The sequence below is a fragment of the Labrus bergylta genome, chromosome 18 (assembly GCF_963930695.1).
Source record: "Labrus bergylta chromosome 18, fLabBer1.1, whole genome shotgun sequence".
In the NCBI taxonomy this organism is placed as follows: Eukaryota; Metazoa; Chordata; class Actinopteri; order Labriformes; family Labridae; genus Labrus; species Labrus bergylta.
Window position 1 is genome coordinate 22,418,966 of NC_089212.1, and position 15,447 is coordinate 22,434,412.

The 15,447-nt window shown below is 42.5% G+C and overlaps 1 protein-coding gene across 1 annotated transcript; it reads right to left on the reverse strand.

Moving 5' to 3' along the window:
- Positions 1-33: 33 nt before the first annotated feature.
- Positions 34-11,118, reverse strand: e2f2 (E2F transcription factor 2). Its single transcript, XM_065947749.1, is given in 10 exon segments — positions 34-191; positions 193-246; positions 248-301; positions 409-447; positions 449-496; positions 498-525; positions 653-814; positions 1,265-1,484; positions 2,524-2,623; positions 10,251-11,118. Coding segments are annotated over 10 exon segments (1,089 nt in total). The 5' UTR covers positions 10,533-11,118; the 3' UTR covers positions 34-89.
- Positions 11,119-15,447: the final 4,329 nt, after the last annotated feature.

Below are 15,447 nucleotides of genomic sequence, written 5' to 3' on the forward strand. Positions count from 1 at the left end.
TTCTCGTTGTCAGAATAAAGTGGACTCATTCAGTAGTTATCTCCTGATGTGACAATAAAGTCTCTGAACATGACCCAACAGAGCGGCACTTACATTCTGCAGGCTCCTCTTTTGATGCTGAAGCTCGGCGGGCCCATGGAGGGTCGGGGGTAGGAGTACAATGAGAGGGGGGGAGGGAACTCCTTTTTAGGGTGTTATAGCACTCTTAACAGGGCTGGCGTCCTCAAGGCCTTCCTCTGGACACAGGGTAGACTTCAATGGGACCGTTCTTACTCTTCAAATAGATCTGTAACGATCCCTGCTGTAAGGAGAAATACAGTTTTCATGTTAATGTTATTATACTAACAGTTGATCTGATATTTCTATCTTTTCAACACTTTGCACCATTCAAATAAAAAGTGTGCTCACTCCTGCCATGTCTGGAACCTCCAGTTTGGTGTCAGCAGGGGGCCTTGACAGCAATGACCGTCTGGTCTCGGAGGCTGCCGATGGAGCGGGATGTCCTGATATGTCACATAGCCCAACGTACAGTTTGGAGTTAAGGATAAGAAGGGGGTAAGTGTGCATCTGAGTGTGAAACTAGACCAAACCAAAAAAAAAAAGGGAGATAAAGCAACACAGGACGGGGGGAGTTTGAGATGTAAAAGGATATCTCTGATTGTCTCCGTGCTCCGTGAGCTGTTTGAGCTGTGTGGTGCTCGAGTGGATCAGTTCATCCAGAGATCTCTCCTCTCGCTCCAGGTCTCCGAGCTCTCTCCTGAGGGCGCAGGCCTTCTCTCCTCCGCCTGCACCGCCCTCGAACACATCCCCGACGCTACGAGAAAACAAGATAAAACAAAAGTTAGAGGAAGTGAAAGCTTTAAAAATGCTACACGGTTCAGGTGAGGTTATTCAGGGTCATCTTCAGATATTGCAATGTTCCTAAACGGCCACTAGGGGGCAGATTACTGGAGTTAAATAACAGCTTTTGGATTAAATGTGTCAGACTATTTGACTCATTTACTGTCACTGCTAATTTACTTTTAGGTCAAAGTCTCAGTTTTATGGAACTTAATAATTCTAACTTACATGTTGTCATTCAGATATTATTTCTAGGATATTTAATTGTTGGAGAAAATGTATATTTTTAATTATGATGCAATCCAAACAGCAGGGAGCAAAGAAAACTAGAGAGCAGAGTAAACATGTCGTCCAGGAATATGGGTCAATATGCAGACGACTGAAAAGGGAGTTGGGTCATTTCTCCTCATGCGTCCGTACTCACAGCCACTGAATGTTGTTCTTGGACTTCTTCCGGATCAGCTGGACTCCCTCCAGGACGTTGGTGATGTCGTAGATGCGTCTCTTCTGGACCTCCAGGACCTCTGTGGCCCAGTTCAGGTCGAGAACGCCATCGGGAGACTCGGCGATCAGACCCACAAATTTCTTGGTCAGGAGGCCCAAGGAGGTGTCGTACCGAGTCCGCTCCCCGGGAGACTTTGGAGCTGAGAGCGGGAAGACATGACCAAAAGGAAAGGGGGGGAGACAGAGTTAGACATAAGGAGATCAACAGGCAGAGAACGTAGAAGGGTAAAAACAAAGAATATTTCAACTAGATTTATGATTTAAATCTCTCCTACAGCTTGGTAACCGTTCAGAGGAGCTGCTCTACTCTTCATGGGACTGACTCTCTCTCTCTCTCTCTCTCTCTCTCTCTCTCTCTCTCTCCTGTATTCTGAATGTTAACATGTGCAAAAATAAATAAATAATGTAATTGGTCAAATAATTGGATTATTTTCCTTGTGGCGCTCCTGTGCTGTGTTTCCCCTGGACTCCTCAAAGGGTGGAGAAGCCTCCATCTTTTTTAAAGCTACAAACCCCCCCCCACCCCTAAACAATCTTCTTCCTACTTAGCCTAACACCCAACCCATCCCCTTCCTGCCCCCCTTTGGACTTGTGCCACTGTAAAGAACTCTTAATTGGACAACTTCCTGTCTTATCTCCTTGCACTTAGGAATACTTTATAACTCTTGTTATAATTATACCGTAGATTTTATTACGACTCCATTGTTCCTCAGATTGGACTCATTTTTTTTTATTACTGCCAGCTTCATGCTGAGTGTGTCTCTTTATTGCTTCTTCCATTTTTGTAAAAAAACAACCTTATTTTAGTTTACACAGAAGCTCTGCAGAGATGGAATCAGCCCAGACCCTCTGACCACAAACCACGCTTTAGGATTCAACACTTCATATGTTAGTGCTGTGGTTCTCAACTGGTGGGGGTCTGGACCCAATAGTGGGTCACGGAGCTGTTTTCAATGTCTCATGTGACTCTCTGTGCTTGGAAAAAGTCTATGAAGCCCTTTGTACCATCCTGAACTCCAAACCGCACAATTTTTCATGAACTACATCTGATTGGTTGAAAGAAAGTCGGACATATGGGTCCCAGTTTTCTCTCTAATGAGTTCATGGTTGGTTCTGACTCCAGACCAGTTGAGAACCACTGCTTCCAGTGTGCTGTGCTCATGTCGTGTTGTTACTCACTCCTTGGACTTGGTATCCTGGCTGCGATGCCGCCTTTGCCTTTGGGTGTGCGAAACTCGGGCAGGTACAGAGGATCCTCTAAATCCAGCTTCCTTTTAGCCTGAAGCGAAAGAGGACAAAGAACACGTGTTAGAATAAAAAGAAACATTAAAAGGTTTTACATCACAGGGTTTCATAACCTGCCATTATAAGACTACAAACAGTGAGACTGTATTCTCTATTTGGATTTCCTCCAATGGCGAGTTAAAGTTGAGTCATGGGATTTAGGTGTTTAAAAAAAAAAAAAATCGGGCCCATTTGTGAAACTGTGACGTCAATGTGAGTGCTAAAAAGGGGTTGTTGAATAGTGTCGTAAATGTGCCAACAGCCCTCAAGTGCAGGAACAAAGCACCCCCCCCCCACACACACACACACACTTTCCCAAACACTTGGAGCCGGGCTGATGTTATGCGTGTGTGTGTGGATAGAGAAGGGGGGGATGACTGGCTCCCATGCACACTGCCTGCAACATGCGAGGAAATCCCAGGATTCACTCAATGACCTCTCCTCCTCCTCCCCCCCCCCCCCCCCCCCCCTCTCTCTCTCTCTCTCTCTCTCAAGCCTCCTGACCTCCCCCCTCCCCTCACCTCACCTCCAAGGCTTAACACACAAGCTCTCCACAGAAACACACCCACACACAAATAGATGATGAATTGACTTTAGCCTCTTCACAGAGAAACTCCTGATAATTCTAGAATTTCAAGACGGGCCGCTCTCGGTTCGTCCCGAGTTGCCTGTTCACACATGCACCTCACATCAGGAGACTTTCACCGTTGCAGGGAAATGGGTCAGGAGGCAGGAGATGATGTAATATCAGCTCTCTTCAAAACTGTTTATTGTGTGTGCAAAAAGTGCCATAACTGAGCTCAGCTGTCTTTACGTCTTTGTAGATTCATTTGTTGTTCCCTACGTTGTTATGTTGCTGTTCCAGTCGGTGAATTTGCATCTCAGGGTTACAGAAGCATGGCACAGCTGGAGCTCCACATAGAAACAGTCAGACATGCACACACATACATGCTGACTCAACTGAAACCGTCTCCCTCTGTTGCTACCTCTGAAGACGGCACACCCTCATTAGGCCTCTTCGACATTCAGTTTCAACATGAAACTTGACGGGGTCAGACACCATGTTTTTTTTTTTTTTTGCCTTTATATGAATCCTACGTGTAATTGGACGTATTAACAGTATTAAAAAGTAGATAAAACATCATACTGGCAAGTAGGAAACAGCATGAAGCATTTTCATACGTGCATGAAGATCGTTCAAGTCGCCCACGGGTCTCACTGTACAAGCGTCATCACCCCCGGCAACTGGCTTGTTGCGAGTTTATCATAATATCACCAATAAATACGATTTTTCTTTCTACTTTGGCTTTAAATTGAACTTCTGTTGTTTTGTGTTTTTTTTTTCCTTTTCTTGTCTTTGTTTTGTTCTTTATTTAAAAAAATAAAAAATGTTGCAATGCATTCTGAAGTCACTGTTGTGAATGAAAACTGTAAACGAACATTGCAATAAAGCAGGAAAAAATAAATTAAAAAAATCACCTGCTGCGCTCACACATCGGCTCACCCTGACGTAAAGCAGAACACTTTACTGGAGGATGATGAAAATGTGCAGGTAAGGTCTGGCTGAAAAATTGTGCGTTTTTGCTTTCACACATGCAGCTTTGGGTGAAATTTTTACGAGTTTTGTAGTCATAAAAAAAAAAAAAAAAAAAAAAAAAAAAAAACTTGTAACAGTAATGCATAATAAATCTGGCTGCTGTAATTGAAAGCACACACACACACACACACACACACACACACACACACACACACACACACACACACACACACACACACACACACACACACACACACACACACACACACACACACACACACACACACACACACACACACACACACACACACACACACACACACACACACACACACACACACACACACAACCTTCGGACCACAGTATAAACGAGATATCTTTGTCATTGCATCACAGAAACTTCCTTAATGACCTACATGGTCCCATAAAAACAAAAGTGAAAATCAACCTCGTCTCCCTTTCAACACAGAGAAATGACCAACTGACAAAAAAAAAAAAAAAAAAAAAGGCAAATTGCGCAAATTGGCAACACCCTAACAAGCAGAAGTCCTGCAGGCTCGTTTTTAACTCTAAGATGTTCGAGTCACTTTGCAGCAAATCATCCGGTGACTGAGCGTTTGGGTTTTTTTTTTTTCCCACAGAGGCTGCTGGGTAATTTGTGGTATCTGGTTACCTATGACTGTGTCCTCGTGCCGTCCTTTCAGCTTTCAGTCGTCCCACAAACTCGTCTCTCCCTCATCTTCAAAAAACCAACATGACAACCTAATCCCTTTTTGTCACCTCTGGGTTCCAGTTAATAGGTTTAAGCAACTGACAGGGACGGGAGAAGTCGTTCACTGAACATGTGTGGACGTGTGTGTGTGTGTGTGTGTGTGTGTGTAAGTAATCAAGGCTGCCTTTGTCCCTGTGTGCTCCCTGACATGCCCACCTGTTGTCAGTCGACATCTGGAGCAACATGGCAGAGTCTATGGGCTGTTGGCGGGGCCAGCTTTGAATCCCTTCAGTACACAGGCAAGACCTCCAAGCTGACATAATGAGCAGCTTTTCTCAAAAAAAAAAAAAAAAAAAACATTTCTAAAGACCTTTTGTTGGATTTAATTCATCAGTGTTTTGTTGGCTCTAAGTGTCAACCACCAGGAGTTTCAGAGAGAAGTCTTAAAGAAAGGACAGCTGAACCACAACGCTCAAAAGAAGGAAGCCGTCTGCTTTGACTTTATGCTCGGTTTTTTTTCTACAGCTCCATAAGAAGTCGTGTGAAAAGTCAGGCTTCAAGCTAGGTCAGGCTAGCTTCTTATCTTCCATAACCTACATGTTGAGCTCAAGCAGCACCATGTTTGCATGTTTGATCTTTCAGGTCGACAGCTACAGAGTCATAGCCACAGGCGTGTGACGTGTTGTTAGAGGGGCTCCAACAGTTTGAGCCTGCAGCTGTATGAGGTAAGGCGGGCGGGGGGTGTTGGGGGCTTTGGTGCTCCTTTTTTTGCATGTGGGATTTTTTTCGGGTGAGTCAACAATATTAAAAAAAAAAAAACAACACACCACTTCAATTGCCTGAGGTCCTTCATTTGCATACAGATGCGTCACAAACGTTCACAAACCTTAAAAAATACTGAAAATCTAAATGTGATTATTTGGTTCAGTCATAAAATAAGAACAGAAGAAGCCATTGTTTGGGCTAAGTGTTGCAGATGAAATGGGAAAGGTCTCCTTCTTAAGCCCTCACAGTATCACTCCTCTCACACAGTTCTCTGTAACCTCACCCTGCCTGCCTGTCCAGTTACACCCAAGCACCAACACACGTGGCCTCCTCTGTTCACTGTACATTCTCAGACTGATTCCCGCCATCACTGCTGCTGTGGCAAAAATGTCCACAGTGGCTTTTTAACACACACAGTCACAGTCATGTGAAAGACTTCAACAGGGAAACCTCTCTTAAACAACACACACACACACACACACACACACACACACACACACACAGGCTGCATGGGTTTCAGATTCCACACCAAGCCAAGGGCAAGCTGCAGTTTGCCTGCAAATATCTACTCCTAGTCTGTACACAAACACCTCACTACCACACCCGAGAAGAACAACAAAGCCGGCATTGCTGATGAGATTGTCAAGAGGCTGAAAAAAAAAAAGAAGGAGGGTGGGTCTGACCATTTGTAGGAGAGCAGTCTGCTTTGAAATGCTAAAAACTCCCCCTATAGAGGACATTGTGCTTCAGGGTTCTGCAGTGGCCTGAGGCCAGGGTAAAGTAAGGTGAAGGAGAAAAGAGAAGTAGGGAGAGTTTTTGGGCGATTGCATACAGTTGGCAACGTGGCCGATGTCACGCCCGAGTGTCATCGAGCTGAGTGGGGAGTCAGCAGAGGAGCCGTGCAGGATCTCTGAAAACCACATTGTGACACAAGAAGTCTCAGGAAGGTTTATAAATGCTCAAAGAAATTTTTTTTAAATAAGAGGTAGAGTCCGACCGATTCATCAGCCTGGCGATAATATCGGCCGATATTAACAAATCCTGTGACTATCGGCTAATTTGATCACAGATATTAACAGATTTATTCACAAGTCAAAACATATTTCATTTGAGTTTCACTGGATTACACTAGCAGTTCTCTTTCCTTAGCATAGCGTGCTACATGGATTACAACAAGCATCATCACTGTCCGGAGAGTCCAGCCAAGATATACGTTCATGTGCGGTTACTTTCCAGTGTAGTGACCATCTTGTCTTTGTTATCCATCTTTTCCAAGTGTTTGATAACTGGATTTGAAGGATCAACACAATAAATGTGTGTATCTAGCTATCTATATCTAGATCTCCAAAAATCTGAGATTTATCTAAGACAGATATCAGCATCATATTTCTTTCCTCCCTGGTATTTACATCACACCCAAAGATTCCACCTGGGTCGAGAGCTAATACATAGATAGGACCTTTATTGTCATTGTGTAAAAGGAGCATATCCAAACTGTGTAGCAGCATTATAAAATCAAAAACAAAAACTAAACTTGTAGTTATGTACATTAAAATCATAGTCGTGCCCGATCAAAAAGCTGACATTAATGCCGAAGCAGTTTTGGCAGATTGTCCACATTCCATGTAAATCTGGAGAACGCACACATGTGACATGAGCGGTGGAATAAGAGGGACATTGTCTCTGATGCATTTTGTGACCAGACCTCCTTTATTACTTTTTGTGTCTGTAAAGCACAGAAAAGAGATCTCTGGACTTTGCAGGGAGAGTCGAATCTTATAACACATTAACAACACTTAACTAACCATTGAGGGGGGAATCGAGGGTAAAACATGATAACACCTCCGCGTCTAAATGACAAATCATTGATACAATCATTAATACATTACCTTTTATTACAGTTTGCATGATCAATAACCCGAGAGCCCTGCTGCAAAACAGTTGAACATTAACTTGTTTTCATCGCTGAGTGTGTTTGAAAGCATGTGACCACAGGGGGAAACCGAGTTGGAGTCTGTGTGGCTGTTGAATGGATCTTTTTTTTTCTGTCTGTTTGTTTGAACTCAAAGAAACTGTCACCCAGTTAAAAAAAGAAAAGAAATGTGGTTTATATGTTGTTTAAGATGAAGGAAGTGAGCCTGTGCATGGAGAAGCAACACTTCCTGTACATGAAGATGAACTGAAGCAGCTGTGTCAGTGGGAACATGATGAGGACATCCTCACTGTCTTCAAAACAGCACTTATGTCATCATTAACACATATTAGATTTAATATCCACTCAGTGAGAAAAATAAATCAAGTGACAGCATGAGCTTGAATCATGTTCCTGCCAATCATCATTTGTAATCAGAGGGAGAAAAAACGGAATATTTATGCATTTGTTGTGTGAACTGTGTGAATTTCAGAAATGGTATACTTCTATATTAAAGGATTTAAAGCTTGACCGATTAATCGCCCAGACGATTGACTATCGGTCTCGGCTAATTTTATCGCAGTTATGTGCCGATATCACTGGATTTATTCCGAGTTGAATATAATTTTATTTCAGGTTCATTGTGTTAAACTAGCAGTTCTCTCGTCCACCAGCAGGGTGTTTTATATGCACGGTTACTTAACAATTCAGCGACCATCTGTTCACCAACACCGCACGTCATCTTTCTTTACAGATCTAACATCGATCCAAGAAAGATATCGGTCGATATATCGGCATCAGATTTTTTTTTCTCTCCCCAATATCGGTATCACCCACAAAAAAATCCCACATCAGTCGGACCCTAAACGGGACATATAGTCGTGAAAATGCATTCAGGACACGACCCTAAACGTCTCAACTTTGGGGTGTGCATTCATCTTCAGTTTGATAAATTCAGGTCAGTGTCAGATTCACCAAAGCTCCAAGTAAATAAGATATAAAAGCCTTGAGTCCCTTTGCCTAAGCATTAAAGAAAAAGGCATTGAAATGAATCTACAAGGTGACAGCTGTGGCGCTTTTCTTAATGCAGGGGGAAGAGAAATCTCCTTACAGCCCACTGTGTCTCTGTCACCCTCTTAGAAAAGAAAATGGAAAAGGATTTAGCTTTTTTTTTCTGACATGAACAAGATAGAAGTGGCAGCCCTGTCACCCACTCACAGTGTGTCGTTTGTAAGACTTTAAGGTGCTTTTCGGGCCACAGATTGAAAGTTTTACTTCATTCACTGAGATGTTCTGAGGAAGTTTCACAATCATGGGACTCCGGGACTTTTGAAACCCGACCTGCAATTTCAGAAGTGCATCACTCTTTTGACGTTAAAGGGACGGCGTATGTCCTGTGCATTCAGAGGAATAATGGACACAGCAGCACTATCAGTGTGAAAACACACACTCAGCTCTCGTGGTTCTTTATCTGTGACTTGTCACCATACTCTGATAAAAGCACAGCTGTGTGATAAACCCTATCAGGAGCTCTATTTTAGCCCCCTGTCACACTGTCTTAAAAAGCCTGTAGACAAAACAGACATTTCTTCCATATGACATTTGCAAATTAATGTAAGCCCACCTTGGCATATAATAAGCCAGGTGGTAACCTATTTCCCACTTTGCTTAACGTCCAACTAATCCTCTTGAGGGGCCTATTAGTGAACACAGGCTCTGAGGGCAGGGGGGGGTTAACCTGAGATTTGGAGACCCTGTCCTGGACTCACTCTAACCCTTAACCCATATAACCGCACAGCAATTCAGTAAATCTATGAAAGGCTTTGTGGTCCAAACAAAACAAGCAACAGCAGGTGATTTAAAATTTAAAGCATGCACAGTGGTTGCACACTGCATTTCTCGAACAGGAAATAAACACATGGTTTGATTCCCCCCCCCCCGCTCTGAGATGTCTTGAACAGACTTGCTTCTCAAGGGAATACAGCAGTTGTTTTGGCTGTGACCTCTGACCTCCCACCTCCTTCCTACAGTGACAGGAGCAGGTTACACAGGTCCCGTACGGGCCACTTAACGACAGGTGTGGTCGCCGCAGCTGTCTTGTGGGTGTAATCGCAAAATAAGCTGCACAAACACGAGAGTTAAGGTGAGGGCATGTTTTTGGACTCACAGTAAGCTTCAGTGAACAGATACAGAACTGTGCTGTGTTTACACTGCCAGCCCGGCCATTGTTTGATGTGTAAAAGCCATCTTTCCCACAGTGGGGGCCACTCATCCGGCCTTTTCACATGAGAGATGGGGGGGGGGGGGGGGGGGGGGGGGCCTCACACTCTTCAAACACTATCACCCCCTCCCTCCTCCTCCTCCTCAGTCACTATCATCATCATCATCATAACTATTACAAAAACACACACAGTGGCTGGCCTTGCCTGGTTACAGCTGGACTGCAGGGGGAAAGATGTCACACAACTTTGACACTCACACACACACTCACACACACACACACACAGAGACACACACAGTGGATCCTCTGTGGCTTATCACGTCAGAGCATATTTGATGAAGTAATGCATAACCATGTAAGGATTATTCCTCCCACATTGCATGCACACAACCCACTGTATTGAACACAGAATGGTTTTTTTTGTGTGTGGTGTGGTGTGTGTGGTGTGTGTGTGTGTGTGTGTTTGAGTCTTTACCGGTAGCCGCCCTGAGGATGATCTGATGGGTTTAGCCTCGGGTCCGTGGGGGGTTGAATACAGGCTGTTGTTGGCTCTTTGTTCGGCCGCGGCCGTGTTGCAGATCTGGGTGAAATATCCGGCCGGTATCGTGTTCATCAACGGACTGGACATCCCGGCACCGAACAGCTCGGCCTTCACCCCCCCGGTGGACAAAACCTTCATTTTGTTCTGGGAGCAGGAGAGACCCACCACCGTCTGCCGACCCGCTGCCGGAGAGACGCCTTTAGGCATCCGCATCATTTTCTCTCCCCCCTCCTCTGTGCAAAAACTGTATTTAACCGGGTAGGGTCAAGAGGATGACAGCAGCTAATAATAATAATAATAATAATAAAAAATGCTTAAAATGTCGCCTGCTGAAGTAGAAGAAAGAGGTTCCTCCTGCACGCTTTGTTTGCTGTTATATTGGGAGCATGTGAACACAATCACAAAAGCACTGGTGCATCAAGTTGAAATATTCGTGCTCAGTACAAAATGTGAAGTTCTGCTGTTTTATTGTCGTGAAATAAAGCAGCAGATCGCTAAATGTTGTTGTCCTTTGTCCCGTAACAAACTTTCCTTTAGGGAGTAATCAAAAAAAAAATAATACCTTGCCTTATGAATAATTTCTTCAAACATCCAGCCTTAAAAAAAAACAAAAAAGTCCCACTCCAGCGGGGCTTTGAGGGGTCCCACGGTGAGATTTACAGCTTGTTGTGACTCGCTTTCCGATGCGGAACTTCGACCCGGTCTGTGTGACTCCTGTCCGTCCACCTTCAGAGCTCCTCTCTCTCTCTCTCTCTCTCTCCCCATTCAAGCTGGGAGAGAAGAATCAGCTATTTTACCGCCAAACTTCGTCCCGCGAAATTTGGATCTCCCGCGGTTGGAGCTGCTCTCTGATTGGCCGACGGCACGTTCGACTTGTCATTATCTGCATAAAACAGTTGTACGCGCCTCGGGGTTGGTGTTCTTAAAGGGACAGTAACGTGATTTCAGGACACAGTGTTGCATTATACAAACAGGCTGGAGATGAAGACAATGACTTCTCTTCTTCATTTGAATAGTGTATAGACATTATAATTAAAGTGTTGTAATGTTGTTGTTAACAAACATTATGTGACATTTGCCCACAGGCTTTGATAAACAGCAAACTGACACATATCTTGCGTCGTACTAAACCAGAATCATTGACCTTCCATCAATGACAAAAAGCAATGAGCACATAATTTTTACTACCTCAACTTTATACAATTAACCAATCAAAATTTTAGCATTTTTATTTATGAAAACATGAATAAATGTGCAGAATTAGGGCTGCAGGCTAATCACAAAATTGTGATATCAAGTTTTAAACTCCAATGAATGAAAAAAAGGTGTATTTAATATAAGTTAGGTCTATCTAAGGTGATTATGTGTAACAATTATATAAAGTTAAGCCTGTATATATTGCATAATGGGGGATTGTTATTGAAGACTTGAGTTAAAATTGAATGATCTGTTTACAAATTATTTAAAAAAAAGATCATCCTCGGTCATTTGTATAGTCTGAAAAAAAGCCATCTGATTGTTAACATGGGTTTCCATATGATGAGTGTGTAGTGGCCTTATTGTGCTACTGGAGATAGTTTGGAGACGATAATTGGATTCAGTCAGCAGCACTCTTCCTTATTGGCTCAGATAAGATATTGAAAGAAAACAACCCCTCCCCCCGTGCAGAACCCAAGCCATATGACATGACCCCCATTGGCCCAGGCAAAGAAGACTCCCAACCCAAAGCGAGCCTTTTGTCACGCCTCCATCTGAACTACATTTCAAGTGAAACAAAAGTCCTTTATAACTCTGAATACGGGGATAGGATCATTATGACAACATTCACTCCACATACAACCCTAATGACTTTATATGGGCTACAATATAAATATAAAGTAGGGCTAAGGTCAAGCAGAAAGAGGACACCGCTGCATGCTTATAACCCTGAGATAACGCTTAACTGTTGGTTAGTTGAGATATTTGCTTTCCATTTCATATTATTCACAAAAAAAGGGAAAAAAACTGTTATCAGAGTCTCTACACAGTTCAACTCAAATCACCCCACCCTCTTCGTCTTCCTCTTTCTTACACCATTTCAAAATGCTGTTTGACACAGTACAGAAGACAAGATTCAGATATTGATAATCGGAGATCCTGTAAAAGTTGCCCAAAACGCCTATCCAGTCATACCCAAAGTAAAGCTGTTTTTGAACTTTTTAGAGTACAAGCACAAACAAGGTCACGCTTGAGACGTAACACTCTGAAGTTTCTTCCCCAAACAGCCAGAATCACAGTTTGTTTGTAGGACTGGTATTGTAAAATGTAAGCTGGGACTGCACACAAAAAGTCTGAATATTTTCTTTAAACAGGAGCCAGCAGATGACTACAGCTGGGAGCTTGTAGCATGGAAAACTCAATTGGGCTGTAGCCTAAAGCCTTAACTAGTTTAAGTCTACATTTATAAACAAAAGCACAAAAGATGAATGTTTTAGAGATGTATTTCTAAAGGTTTGTCAATCCGTCTCCAAGCTGTGCCATTTGGAGACTCCATAAGGACCCTTTGTAACCATGATGTCAACCCTGTGATAAAAAGGCTGCTACTCCTGAACGCTTCAACCTACATGCATCCTTTTGGGCTCTATGGAAAGGTTACTGACACAGATTTCTAGAAGCATAAACGCATTTAAAGTGCATTTTTGTAACTTTGTGCATAAATGTTCTGCATTAAAAAAAAGTGTAAAAATGGAAAAACTATTTATAGAAAAGGTAAAACTCAGCAAACTATTCTCTTATAAAACACACTTATTGACATTATTCAAAACCGATTTTGCAAACAACCGACAAAAAACGAGATCTGATACAGATTGTGCACTTGTGGTGTTTGTCCTTGTCACAGAACGAGTCAAATGTTTTGTGCCAAGAAGAAAACATGGCAGAAAGTTTTCTCCTGCCCAACTAGGTTATTCTTCTTCTTCTGCTGATGATGATGATGCCACATACTCTCTATGTTGTCACAGGCTACAACCAGCCCACCATCTTCATGAGAACTATTTTACAAGTTATTGGAAACTTGCCAGTCCTTATAGCAGTTTCTTGTAGAGCTTGAAAATGTATGATGTCCTTTTTGATATGGTTTGACTTGAAAATAATGAACTCATGTTGTTTTTGTGATTTTTTTAAGTTGTATTTTTATGCTTTGTATGCCTTTATTTTAAAGACAGGACAGAAGATAGTTAGAAATCTAAGAGAGAGAGGAAGTGGGGAATGACATGCAGGAAAGGAGCCACACTTTGGATTCTAACCCGGGCCGCCGGCATGGGGCGCACCAGCAAACCACTAGGCTATGGCGCCCCCTTTTGATATGCATTTTCACATTTCTTCATTTTCTTGGAACTTTGGAGATTTTGTCTAGAATCTAATAGTTTGTAAAGTGTCAGTCCGTCCCAGTGTGTGCACCTCTGTGTGGATGACCCCGATGAAGGCCACAAGCAGAAATGCGTTGGTCTGATAAAGTTAAGTTGTCTAAAAGTTGTATCTTTTTTTTTTTTTTCTCGATCCTTGCTTGTGTTGTACTTACTCTCCGATGTACGTCGCTTTGGATAAAAGCATCTGCTAAGTGAATTGTAGAATTGTAGAATTGTAGAATCTTCATACTACAAGTGTTGTTGGAGCTTTTTGACCTCTTCAAGCCTCTCACTCTTCATGCACCGTGGTAGTTGGTGAAGTTGTTCCAGAAAATCCCACTCTGCTTCTTCAGTAGTTTGTAAAGTGCACAGCATAAAGATACTTCAAGCTCCATACATCAAATTATCTAGACAATATAAACTCTATTAACCAAATTATTATCATATAGTTATTGTCATTGAATGTTTTCTTAACTCAAAAAACGATCAGGTTGGGGCGCTGGTGACGCAGTGGTTAATGCGCATGCCCCATGTATGGAGGCTGTGGTCCTCCAAGCGGGCGGCCCAGGTTCAAATCCCACCTGTGGCTCCTTTCCCGCATGTCATTCCCCGCTCTATCCACTGTCCTATCTCTCCAAAAATAAAATAAAAAAAAACAAAACGATCAGGTTCATGTGGAGTTCAAATGTTGCAAAGTTACAGAGAAAAGTGTGTTAAAGGTTTTTGTAAGTGAAGAGTGAAATACCAAAAACTGGAGGATTGGACTTTTAAATGTACGGACAAATAGATGCCATGGCATCATGTCAACGAGAATGTGTTGTTTGGCACGTACCTCAACATGCACATGACCCAGCTGCTGAGTTCACAGTTGGTGGTACTACTAATTTCTCACTTACTTTTTAGGCCTGTGTTTCTTTTTCCCACTTTATTTTAAGTAATCTTCCTGGAGGTGTTTAAAGGTCAAAGGGCAGCTTTTTTTTATTTATGTGAGTGCAACATTTGACCTGTTGAGGTTGTGTGTCACCCATAGCAACAACAACAACCTCATCTTGTGTTCAAAGCTCTCAGATTCTTGGAGCGCCCTGCAGGGTTCACACCCCCATCTTGTGGTGTAAACGGGGAGCTGAACTTTGTCACTGAGGCCTCAGGCTTCATCTCTGGTTCATGCTCTGAGTCTTCCTTTTGATGACAATTACTATATGCAATTGTCAAATCTTCAGATGCAGTTTTTTAAATTTATTTCAAGACAAAAATTCACAATGATAGCTCAATAACAAGACCATGTGTCTGATGCTGTCTGATATTTAACCTGCTACAGATATTGTCTTTGTTAAAGTTATGTTTCATTTTCAGGAGTTGATTCCATTTCATATTAATGTAAAGCCACATATTTTGTAATTGTAACACTCATTAAGTTCCTATATCATCGCCTCATTTGCATACTTGAGATGAAGTAACACATTCATTAAACTAAATGTGAAACCAGCCATTAATAATGACACTACACAAATGATCTATTAGTTCTGCACTTCTCATATAGTCTCAATATGTTGAGTTTCATGAGCTTGTTTTCTTACATTGAGGAAACTGACTCAAGACGATAGAAACAGATGAACGGTTCAAAACACACCAGAGTAAAATAAATAGTGTTGGGGGAGACATAGAGGTCAAACTGGCTTTGATAATAAAACATGATTTTGTAATAATGAAAGATTGACTGACGTCTCGAGGTTTGCTCGTCTACG